Source organism: Electrona antarctica, assembly GCF_951216825.1.
Source record: "Electrona antarctica genome assembly, contig: scaffold_25, whole genome shotgun sequence".
Classification (NCBI taxonomy): Eukaryota; Metazoa; Chordata; class Actinopteri; order Myctophiformes; family Myctophidae; genus Electrona; species Electrona antarctica.
Window position 1 is genome coordinate 6,945,036 of NW_027637034.1, and position 12,122 is coordinate 6,957,157.

Genomic DNA, 12,122 nt, shown 5'->3' on the forward strand with positions numbered 1-12,122 from the left:
AGGGTTGTTGGGCTTCCTCCTCACGGAGGACACAGGCTGGGGCGCTAACTCATACTGCTCACCCGGTTGCCGTCTACATTCCGGCTGTCACACGTCTCTCCGGTGGTCACCAGACTATAAGACTACATTATAATCCATTATATTGCATTATAATGGAATACACCCACAGACTGATTTGCATTTGTATACAGGGCAGTTGGCCACAAATATGGTTAGGCAAGAAGCATGACCTCCACATTACAAAAGCAGTGTCAATATTGGTCTGCTACTCATACCTGTGGATTTGAGAGGAGGTACTTGTGCATGTGCAATGGAAAAGGTGTGGTGGGCTTTGCGGTGTGGAGTGGTGTGGTTCCATGCCAATGGAAAAGGCGCTATGTCACAGCCTTTGTATTGAGTTTGTGCTTGAAATGTACTGTCATTCTGCAAACTGTTAATAACATTTTCAATCAATCAATCAATGGTATGCCACAACCAGGTGGCTGGGACACAGAACCCACTAGGCTTTTCTCTAACCAACACAGCTACATAAGCAGCAAGGTCCAGAAAGGGAATTCTAACAACAAAGCCAGTCCTCGAACAATAGATACTCTATATTGCACCACCATAATATTACAGTCCATGCCTGATTATGGAGGAATGCGAGAACTTGCGTCAGGATGCATAAGATACATTTTTGCCCTAGTGCCTTTATAGTTTCAAGGGCACCCCTCACTTTTAGTCTACACAACATGATCAAGCCCTTTTATAGTGATACAGTATTTTGTGTAATTTGGCATATGTTTTAACAATTTCCTCAGTGCCCTAGGAGGACTTCAGAGCCCTGTGTATAGGGGTATGGCTGGCCAACAAACCATATGGAAAGGAAATGCATCAATAGAAAATAATGTATTTTTTCATACATCAACGCAAGTGATTGTCAAACATTTTCATGGGCCCCCAAACTGGTAGGTGCATGTGGATCCCATTCGTAAATAATTTGAGACAAGGACGCCCCATTATATGTTGTGTTGTACCTCATATGGTGGAATATATGCATGCACGAAAATAGCCGATCTGCAAGCTCACAATGCATTGCAGTGCAACATGTTGTTAAGCTTGTAGATCAGCTCTTTTCGGACAAAGGTTTGGTGTAAGGGAATAAAGAGCAGACCAAGAGCCAAATGTCAAACTTAGGCTACAAGTAGGCCTATAGTATAAAGCTAGAGGGTTTAAGTGGTTATCTGAAAATAGGCTACACATTAACATGAAATTATGACGGTATGAAATCTATGGAGGTATATTCTGTATAACACAATTTTATAAAAAATATGTAGGGGTCCCTGCTTCATCTCTCTGAAGGGGTCATTGACCTGACAGACGTTGAAGACCCCTAGCCGGCTAGGCCAGACTCAAATCATTATAGAAGATCCCTGCTGTAGGCTATTGTAATCAAGTCAAATTCCAATAGTGCCTGCAGCTATTCTGTGTGACGTCATTTCCTGTCTTAATTTCTGACCAATTTCTTACTAAAACATTCACAAATCTCAAATGTTATGATGTTTAATTTATTTATTTTTAATTTAAATTAATATTAAACATCGTAATATGTGAGCTTGGGATAGAATGGGTGTGTATTTTATGCACAATTGCACATTCTAACGGCGGAACCATTTGGCGGAACCGAGTACGTTTCCTGACGGACGGTATTTTACACATCCGGTGCCCGAGTCCCATTGGTCAGTCAGTGTTGTGTTTGCGTCGCGTCATTCGCATGTGCTTCAGGACGACGGAGAACTTAAGACATAAGGTATGGACAAAAGTTTATTTAGGCCACGATAACATGTTTTTTGGATTGTCTTTGTGTTCGTAGTTTGTTATAAAGTATCATTCTTTAGCAATTGATTCTGAGAAGTAGCCGAAGTAACCTAAACTTCGTGTCACCAAGCTTTCCACATCGGAGAAAAATACTGTAGCCTATCCTACTGCAACGCCAAACAGACGCCGGCCGTCAGTGTGTGGTGGGTGGGTTATTATTTAGTTACATTCCAGTATTTGATATAACTTACTTGTGTAGTGATGTATATCCTGACGTACGACAGCAGCTGACCACGTCGTGCTGTGAGCTTGTACATTTACATTTGACACATGTTACAGTCTCAACAAAATATATATCACGCTTAAAATGTCGGTCTTCTACACAGATTAAAATTGAGTAGCCTAATAAAACATACCATTATGTGCGAATGGTCGTTATAGTTTACCCAACTAGCACAGAACTACTTCATTAATTGCACAATTATGCACGGCGTGTGCATTTTGCACGCCGGTGGTACCAATGACACGAATGAAGGTTGCTTAATTATAGGGTGCTGCATTGTGCATGTTGGCTCACTGGAAACATTGGATTAGTTGAATACTTAACAGTTTGCAAAAAGAAAAAGTATGGGTGTCTGCATCTGCTTCTGTGGTTGTGTTTAAAATGTATTCCATTGTGGTCCTAAACTTTTTTTCATACTTCTAGGGGAAGGGCTACTGTTCTCAAATTGACTGCAGCAGCAGACACACTCCTGAGAGCAGATAAAGACGGGTATGTACAACATATATCTACTGTGTTTAAATTATATTTTGTGGTTATATTTACACACTGAGTTAAACCCAATAGGCCTATATGTAGACCTATATAATATATTTTTTCCTTTCTCAATTCACAAAATATAGCCCTACTGTGTTGACATTAAAATGTATTGTACTAGTTATATTTATATACTGAGTACAGTAGGCCTATATGTGTTAAGATTTATTTTATACTAATGAAGGTTGCTTCTAATGCATCTATAGTGTGGTGGTGCAGTTTGAAATGCATCTATAGTGTGGTGGTGCAGTTTGAAATGCATCTATAGTGTGGTGGTGCAGTTTGAAATGCATCTATAGTGTGGTGGTGCAGTTTGAAATGCATGTATGGTGTTTAATCCATTTTGGGCGGGAACCCCTTTTGGTGTTGAGCATAGCTAGCAGTTATACTTTAGCTATTGAAAAATAGCAGACCTGCAAGCTCATAGTGCACTCTGTGCTGCCATATGAGCTTGTAGGTCTGCTATTTTTGAAAAATCGTGAATGTGGTGCAAATCTTTGTGTATATAATTTGTTTTTTCATACTTCTAGGTGGAGAAGGCCTACTGTTCTCAATTGACTGCAGCAGCAGACACTCCTGAGAGCAGATAAAGACCATTGACTGGTGCAGCAGCTGACACACTCCTGCAGAGCAGATCAAGACGGGTATGCACAAAATATAGCCCTACTGTGTTGAAATTAAAATGTATTGTAGTTATATTTATATACTGAGTTAAACACAGTAGGCCTATAGCCTACTGTATGTTAAGATTTCTTTTTTTTTCTTTTTCTCCATACTTTAGGACTGGGCTACGTTTCACAACTTTTGACTGCAGTGCAGTTAGTACTGGACAGACCCTATTTTTGTACATCATGGCTAGTAATTATTTGAAGCTCTGGCGCAAGCATCGTAAAAATGCTGCAGCAATTGCACTGGACTCTAGCAGTGAAGATAGTGGCCCTGACGATTTGGATCCCACACAGCGTGATGGTCCTACTGAAAATGTGGAGCCCAGTCAGCGTGATGTAGATTTAACAGAGGAGGGAAATAGTACTTCAGGAGAAGAATCGGATGAACTTGGTGATACAGATTCAGATTTTGGTTACAGAGAATACTTGTCGAGTTCCGATTGTGAACAAGTTTTAGATTCTGAACAAGGCTTTGAGTCTAAAAAAGATGAGCAAACCTTTCAAGAAAAGCTTGCTTCCTGGGCTACAAGAAGTAAATGTGGAAGAACTCAAATTAATGAAATGCTTGGTATTTTGAGGGATGAAGGTTTAGAAGTACCAAAGGATTCTAGGACATTGCTGAAAACACCTCGTCAAATAAATGTACAGGAAAAGTGTGGTGGAGAGTACTTATACTTTGGGATTGCATCCTCTGTAGTAGAAATTCTCACCCAGAACCACAATTTTTTGGAAAGTTCGAACTGTGTCAGCTTACTAGTTAACGTTGATGGCGTTAATATTTTCAAGTCATCTACTGACCAGTTTTGGCCAATCATGTGTTCTTTCAGTGACTTTGAACCCTTTATAGTTGCACTTTTTTATGGTAAATCTAAACCAAACTCTGTTGATGACTTTCTTGAAGACTTTGTAGATGAATATACAACACTACAGACGGAGCCAATCAGTGTGAATGGTAAAGAAATCCATGTGAGCGTCAAAGCCTTCGTTTGTGATGCTCCAGCAAGAGCATTTTTGAAACATATCAAAGGACACACTGGCTATCACAGTTGTGAAAGATGCATTGTTAAGGGAGAGTACAAAGACAAAAGAGTTGTGTACATTGGAGACTATCCTTTGAGGACTGATGATGATTTTGCAAATGGACTTTATGTTGATCATCAGTTTGGGGTATCGCCTTTACTTAAGATAGGGATGGGATGTGTCACAGGCTTTCCACTAGATTACATGCATCTAGTATGTCTTGGTGTTGTGAAAAGACTGCTGTGTTTCTTAAAAAAAGGACCGCCTACATGTAGACTGTCACATGGACAATTAGGGGAGATTTCAACTCAACTTGTGTCTTTATCTGGCAAGCTGCCAAGTGAATTTGCTCGCCAACCAAGACCCCTAACAGAGTTGGAGCGGTGGAAAGCAACAGAGCTTCGCCAGTTCCTTCTGTACACTGGACCTCTAGTTTTGAAAAAGGTGTTGCACAAGGAAGTATATGAACACTTTCTGTGCTTTACAGTAGCTGTATCAATACTTCTGGACTCATCTGAGAAGAAGCGTGCTGCTTACATGAAATATGCAACAGACCTGTTAAGAAGTTTTGTGGACAGATGTGACCGTATATACACACCAGCTTTTGTGGTGTATAATGTCCATGGCTTGAGACATTTGTCAGATGACTGTAGCTATTACCAGTGCTCTCTCAACGACATATCTGCTTTCCCTTTTGAGAATCATCTTCAAATTGTGAAAAAAATGGTAAGGAATGCCAAGAATCCTATTAGTCAGGTTGCAAAGAGAATTGTTGAACAAGAGAGGGCAGAGAGCCACAGAAAGAAGACAGACAAGAGTTGGCACTTCGTCTCAGAAAATGAAAGAAATGGTTGTTTCCTCTTGCACAATGAGGACTTTGCCTTTGTACAAGAAAAACGTGATGACAGTTTCATGTGCCATGTCATAGCACAAGAAGATCTGGAAGACTTCTTTACTGTGCCTTGTCAGTCAAAGCTCATCAATGTGGCATTCGTCAGGAACTTGGAGAGAGTCCGGAAACGGCGCAGGCTTATTCAAATAGGAGAAATAGACCGTAAAGTGGCTTGTCTACCCTATCAGACAGGATATGTGCTCATGCCTTTACTGCACAGCTTGGAGCGAAACATCTAAAAAAAGGGTATTTACTATTTAATTTGTAGTAATAGTTTGATGACTGATGAAGACCGCAAGGTCGAAACTTGAATGCAATAACCTATTCAACCATCCCTGCCAGGATTGTGTTTGTAGACAAGTGATTCTCAAACTTTTTGGGCTCTGGCCACCCCTGTAAATGCATTTACAGTTTACACATTTACGTTGTGACACGTGAGCTTGTAGATTGGCTATTTTCGGTGAATAGACTTGGTGTACAGTAGGCTGAAAAATAACGCACCAAGTACAGTTCTACTCGGGTCCATTTTATTAAGTATATAATATATTATATTATTAAGTGGTTAAAATAAAGTGACATACCCTGAGACACATCTGGACTGACACCCATTTTGAGAAACTTGGTATATACGCCCGACAACGCCAGATACACCATGGTGGATTTGAACCGACAGCCTCCGTGGTAGGGACTTTACCAATGCCATAGGGCATCATTCTTAACATTCCAAAATGTTGCCGTAAATTGGAAAATGTCAAGTCACCTGGCAGGGAGAAAGTACAAATACAAATTTTAAATTTTATGTAGGTGAAAATTACTAGTGAATTTGCCTTGCTGGGAAGCATGAGTCCATTGCATCGTAGGGTGGACAATTTCAGAGAACCTTTACTAAATTATTTTTTTTGTTATTAGGATGGCTTGGGTAAGGGCGGTGTGGCAGGAAAAGAACGACCAGGTCCACCAGGAAGGGACGGTGCCAAACACCTGGGTGGACTTTGAACATATGAAACTGTTTTGGCCAGCTGTCCCAAATGCCAAGAAACACATGACGGAACGACGAGAACCAAAAAGTGGCTGGCGTCAGTTTCGCCTCATAAAAGAGAAGATGCGCTCAGGTTGGTAGTTGCATCTATTATGTGCACTTTGTCTTCATTAACGTGCCAACTTGTGCATATGTTATGCATTGACAACCATTGCCTTGCCTCTGTTTGATTGATAGATGACTTCCAAGCATGTGAAGATTACGATCTCACCAGTGCTGCAGAAGCTGGTGGTGAAGAACCTTCTGGAAAAAGACAGAAGAAAAAAAGGCTTTATCCAGAATATGGTATGTTCTTTAACTTGGCAGTAGTCAATCTTCTCTGAATTGTAATGCTTACATGATTGATTGTCACTCGAATAACTGAATAACAAGGTCATTGTTTTTTGGCATTGAACATTTGGAATCTAAAAGCATAATTTGTTTGGCTTTTAGGTTTTGTAAAAAAAAGCACAGCAGATGACAAAATATTAAATGAAAAACGAAACATTGCTTTAAGTTTTATATACAAAATGGCTGATCTACAAGCTCTTAATGACTGTGGGCTTGTAGAGCTGTTTTGGCAACTCTTCCTCTTTTTATTTTTTGGGAACATTTTGAATATTTTTCTTACGTGGAAGCGAGTAAGGCGTTTCACCCACAACTGCAATCAGGCAATAATTGCGACAGGGCTACTATAACGTCTGTACGCCAACACAATAATAATTCAACAAAGCTATTTGCAACTGAAGTTTTTGCCAACATTTCTGTCTCAATTAGTTGAGGATGAAGAGGAACACGGTGGGCAATCTGAAGAAGAGGAAGATCAAGGTTTGTTCCCCCCACCGCTGGACGTTGGCAGTCCCATTTGATTATGATTGAGTGTGTAGGCTACAAATGCCAGTGACGGGAGCAATATTGACGTGGAATATAGTATCTTTTCTGTTTCATATACAATACAGCTGAAGGCAGGTAATGAGTCTATACAGTAAAAAAATCCAGTTTTAATCACAGTTTTCTTTAGGTCGCTTCAGTCCAGAGCTGCCACTTGTGCCACAGAAGGTGGTGCCGCAAAGTGTTCGACCAAAAGGTTAGTATGAAGTCTGCTTTTATTAGCATTTGCCCCATACTCATAGTGGTATGCTAGTCATACACAACAATGTAATAGAGACACACACACTGAATCCCAAAACTATGTCTCATCAAACAGAAAAGTCGCAAGGGACGACCTCCACTCCATCCTCTGACCAAAATGCCCAGAAACACCAAGGAAGTAAGTGACACACACACACACACACACACCCCAAAACTAGGTTGTGCTTCCTTAAACATTTTTCAACTTTAGATTGTTGGTTTGTTAAAGTCATCATTGTTTGCATTTATTTCATTTTGGAGCTGCCACTCTGTCATATATGGAGGATATATTAAATGCAATGGTAGTTCATATTGAATACAAGTAAAGTAGATCACCTTCTCATGGATGCCTGTCTCATCAAACAGAAAAAACCAAGTCGCTGGACCCAGCTCCACTCAATTGCCTGAGCCAATGCAACCAAGTAAGCGACGCACGCACACTTAAGTTGTTGTGGTATGGTTGTGCACTCTAATTAATTGTAGTCATTTGTTTCTATGCATTAGAATTTCAGAAGGTGTTAATCACTGTTTTCTTTAGGGCACTTCAGTTCAGAGCCAGAACTGCAAGAGCCAGAACTGCAAGATTATCAGACTGATGTTTCCCACCAGTTACCCCTACGAAAAGTTCGTATGAAGTCAGAATTCTTTAATAAACATTTGACCTATACCGGTATATGCTAGTCTTACAATACTTACAATTGATTAATTACTGTGTGGAGAGGGGGGGCTGCTGTTCTTCATTTCGGAAGAACACTAGCTGCCACTACTAGGTTACATTTGTAGGATTTGAACTTGTACTTAATGCAATGGTTTATACTAAAGAAAAGTGGCAAATAAATAACCTTATGGATGCCTGTCTCATCAAACAGGAAAAAAGTCACGCAACCCCACCTCCACCTCCACCCCCAGACTACAACGAGCATCACCGTACCCAATGCAGCAAGCAAGTAAGCGACACACACACACACACACACACATACACACACACACACATTGTGCTGTTGGTATGGTTGTGCTCTTTCTATTTGTGGTGATCATTCGTTTCTATGCTTTAGAATTTCAGAGGAAGGTTCTGGAGCTGCTCGTTTCTATCCGGGACGGGTTGCAGGACTTGAAGCTGTCAAGCAGTCAAGATGAGAGTGCTCCCCTTCCGGCCAAGGCGACCACAGTAGAGGGACTAACCGTCCTTGACGAGTCCCTCACCTCGGCTACTGAAAGACAGCATCTGGTAGGTTTCGCAACTGTAGCATAACTGTTTCAAAACTGTAGCAATTTGACACTGTATCAAAGCATGTGTCAAAATGTAATTTAATCATTTCAAAATGGGGAAGTATACAGTTGGAGGGGTACGGCATTGTGTAAACAGTTGTATCACATTGCGTCATTATACATGCTTTACAGTATAGCCTACAGTGTATTAAAGCTTATTGAAACAAATGGCAGCAATCTTTTGCAGTCACTTTTGGACAAATGGCAGCAATTGTCCTTAAAAATATTTAAATGGTAGGCCTATACAATAAAAGCATCCGATTTAAAATACATAAAGGTAGCAGCTGTTTATATGTGCAGTAGGTCGAGAGGTACACTCAATGGTTAGTAGACCTTAGTTTGGTTGTATTCCATTAGCTAACCTTCTTTTATCACAACAGGTCACACATCTTGCTGCTGTGGTATGGTAGTTTTCAAACTCACATAGGGTGTATGTAATCTGTGGGAAGTATGTCTGTCTTTGTATAGTGGGCAGGTGCTTAAAAAGTATTGCTCAGTTTCCACCACATTGTGTGTGTGCAGTGGGTGGGTGCAATGGTGCATAGTCATCCCTTGGGAGCGGGGTCTTTCTGTGGCGGCCTTTCTCTATTGAAGGCTGTGTCCACTGACTCTGTACCTAGTAACGACTTAAGTTTTGGGTTGTTCACGATGCTCAGGTATTCTGACATATATATTATCTGTTTAGTGCTAGGTAGCATTCCATTTTGCTTTGGTTTAGGGTTGTCTGTTTCCAGTATGTACTACACCCTCTGCGTTAAACCAATCCTGATACCAACCAAATATGAAAGACTTTGCAATGCAGGTTTTAATTCGCAAAATACTTTCCACACAGTTGTAGCCCCTACATTGAATTTAGATATCCCCAAATGCACTCGTCTGAGACATGACTGGCTACTCAAGACTACTAGTAGTAAATATAGCTGTTTATATTTGTTGATGACATGTATTAAGGTGTAATATGTGATGCTCTGTTGACTTGAATACACAGGATCACAATGGGGAAAAAGTCCTCACGTGTAAATGGGTTGATGCTAAAAGGAAAAAACAAACATCCTGAAAACAGATTCTACAAATGTCTTCTAAATCCTGACAGTTTTCTGAAAACCCCATGTTTCTATGCCAGTGGTTCTCAACCTTTTTCATGTCAAGGACCCCAGACATATCTGTATTTGGGACCCCCCAGAAGCAAAGATTTGAGTTAAACGTTCCCTCTGAAAGAATCTGTATTCAAAGATGTGTGCCACATTTTCACGATATTTCAAAAATAGCAGCTCAAGCTACAAGCTCATAGTGTGACACTTGTGCCGCGCTATGAGCTTGAAAATGTGCTATTTTTTAAATAACCTACTGCTTAAAACACCAAGGGGTTCCCACCAAGAATGGTTTAATGTCTTACTGTACCACGGTGCTGTTTACATTTCTGTCAAGTAGCCTATTCAATCAACAAAGTGTTCTTGAATGTGGAGTGTTACACTTCCAACAGTCGTGGTGATATTCTGAGCTGTTGTTTTTTTTTTTCTCAACCCCGTTCATTTCAGATTAATTCCTTGGCGCTGATTGGAGGAACAACACTGAGGGATAACGTCAAGAGAGTCATGGAAAAGTATGTTATTTTATAGGTATTAATTGGGCATTAATATTATGGTAGACTTGCATTTAACTTTTTTCGGTGCTTTAGACTAATTGTTTGACAGGGGGTGCATACTTAGTTTAGACTAGTCATTGATTAGACATGGGTTAAGGTTAGGTTTAGGTGTGCTGCCCTGTGGGGGTGAGGGTTTGAGGGGTTGTAGGACTAATGACTGGTCTAACCAAATGACTAAACTAAGTACTGCACCCGTTTGACGGTACTCTGTTACTGTTAACATTTCTGTCTATTCAATCCGTTTTTAACTTTAGAAATGGAGTGATATAATTTGTGTTGGCAGTCTGAGTGTTAACTTCTACTGCATGTACCCTCAACAGGTACTCTTCTAGGGGTGCCCTCTACTAGTCTACAAGTTAATGGAATTGCATCACTTTTAAATACCTTTTGTATCCACAGGTTGATGTCAAATGACCTCATGGCAAAATTCAATATGAAGGGAAAGCTGGGAACCAAAGAAAGAAAGCTGTCTTTCATCAAGCTCCACCTCTACTCTGTGGTCATAGGTAAACGGCATATATCCAGTACCCATGTTTTGACACAGTGGCCACTTGTGAATAACCAGGCAACTACCCACAATGTTTTCAAGTGTATACATTCTGGATGGTTCTTATGTTCTTTGACACCTTTAAAACGGATATCTCTTTTTGCTTTCATTTTGTAATGATGTAGCCAGTGTCCAAACTTGAAATCCCTTTAACTTTGAGCATTAGATTAAATGTTTGACCCCTTCGAATTTCTGCCGCTTAATGGTTTTACTGCTTGAGGTTTTACAGCCCATCTTGTCTGTCTTGCAGAGAGTGTCCAGAGGAGCACCAAAGAAACGGAGGCTAACATCTCTGACCAAATTGCTTACTGCTTGAAATATGCTCCAGACAGGCTGGGTGGAGGTGGCAGGACCAAGACGGACTAGGCTGGAGACAACAGTATTTTATTTTGCACAAGGTCTAGACTGGAGACAACAGTACTTTATTTTACTTTGCACAAGGAAGCTGTTTTGCACAAGGAAGCTGTTTTATGCACAAATACAAAGAAAACCTCATTGATGCACGTGTTTCGGGTCTCTGGGGCTTCGTACACACATAAAGAACTGTTCTGTGCTCTGCCTGTGTTTCATGGCCGCCTCAATGCTTTTCCAATGGAAGTCATGTGATTTGACCAAACACTTGTGTTTGATTGCCCCCCTCCCCCGCATCAAACAAGTGTTTGGTCAAACCACGTGACTTCCATTGGAAAAGCATTGAGGCGGCCATGAAACACAGGCAGAGCACACAACAGTTCTTTATGTGTGTATGAAGCCTGGGATGTGTTTCGCGGGTCCCAGGTCTCGCAACAATGTTGCGAAAAACTTATATTGCTATTATTGAATTTAACCCATTGATGCCTGAAGGTGATTCTACAAATGTCTTCTATGTCTTGACAGTTTTTTCAGTGGTGCTCCATCGTTTTCATGTCAAGGACCCAAAAAATATATAGGCGTATTTGGCCGCCTGAAAATATGTTGTTCAAGGGACTCCTATTTTTCAACAGCTACAGTTTTGTTTTGTTTGGACTGTCTATTTAAAAAAAAAAGGCTTCTAAATCCTAATAGTTTTCTGAAAAACCCATGTTTCTATGTCTGTTGTGCTCAACCTTTTTCATGTCAAGCACCCCCAGAATTATCTCTATTGGGCCACAGACCCCCATCTCAAAATATGTTGTTCCAGGGACCCCCCAGATGCAAATATTTTAGTTAAAAATGCAGGAGGGGCGAACTCCACTTGCGACCGCGACGGGTCGCTTCGACGGCTGTCTGAGTCGTCGCAACGAGTGCCCATCGTCGCGGGTGCCTGACTCGTCCCGACGGGTCGCCACAGGTGCCCATC

At 40.8% G+C, this 12,122-nt stretch overlaps 2 protein-coding genes across 2 annotated transcripts; both read left to right on the top strand.

Annotated features, from left to right (window-relative positions):
- Positions 1-1,732: 1,732 nt before the first annotated feature.
- On the top strand, positions 1,733-7,490 carry LOC306919228 (uncharacterized protein; the record flags this gene model as incomplete). The annotated part of the gene is made up of 9 exons (XM_079532048.1): positions 1,733-1,789; positions 1,928-2,000; positions 2,504-2,569; positions 3,145-3,258; positions 6,104-6,306; positions 6,411-6,518; positions 6,990-7,040; positions 7,234-7,299; positions 7,420-7,490. Exons 5-9 carry the CDS (start codon positions 6,105-6,107, stop codon positions 7,488-7,490), a joined length of 498 nt encoding a protein of 165 aa, XP_079388174.1. The 5' UTR covers positions 1,733-1,789; positions 1,928-2,000; positions 2,504-2,569; positions 3,145-3,258; position 6,104.
- Positions 7,491-7,946: 456 nt separating this feature from the next.
- LOC306919309 (uncharacterized protein) lies at positions 7,947-11,775 on the top strand. The gene is made up of 7 exons (XM_079532111.1): positions 7,947-7,967; positions 8,213-8,290; positions 8,399-8,571; positions 8,993-9,013; positions 10,151-10,215; positions 10,657-10,763; positions 11,055-11,775. Exons 2-7 carry the CDS (start codon positions 8,278-8,280, stop codon positions 11,168-11,170), a joined length of 495 nt encoding a protein of 164 aa, XP_079388237.1. The 5' UTR covers positions 7,947-7,967; positions 8,213-8,277; the 3' UTR covers positions 11,171-11,775.
- The last annotated feature ends 347 nt before the right edge of the window (positions 11,776-12,122 follow it).

Excerpts from the sequence above, each read along its gene's own strand:
- LOC306919309 (XM_079532111.1), top strand. Across the intron at positions 9,014-10,150 it reads TCACACATCTTGCTGCTGTG|ATTAATTCCTTGGCGCTGAT; the intron begins GTATGGTAGTTT and ends CGTTCATTTCAG. Across the intron at positions 10,216-10,656 it reads GTCAAGAGAGTCATGGAAAA|GTTGATGTCAAATGACCTCA; the intron begins GTATGTTATTTT and ends TTGTATCCACAG.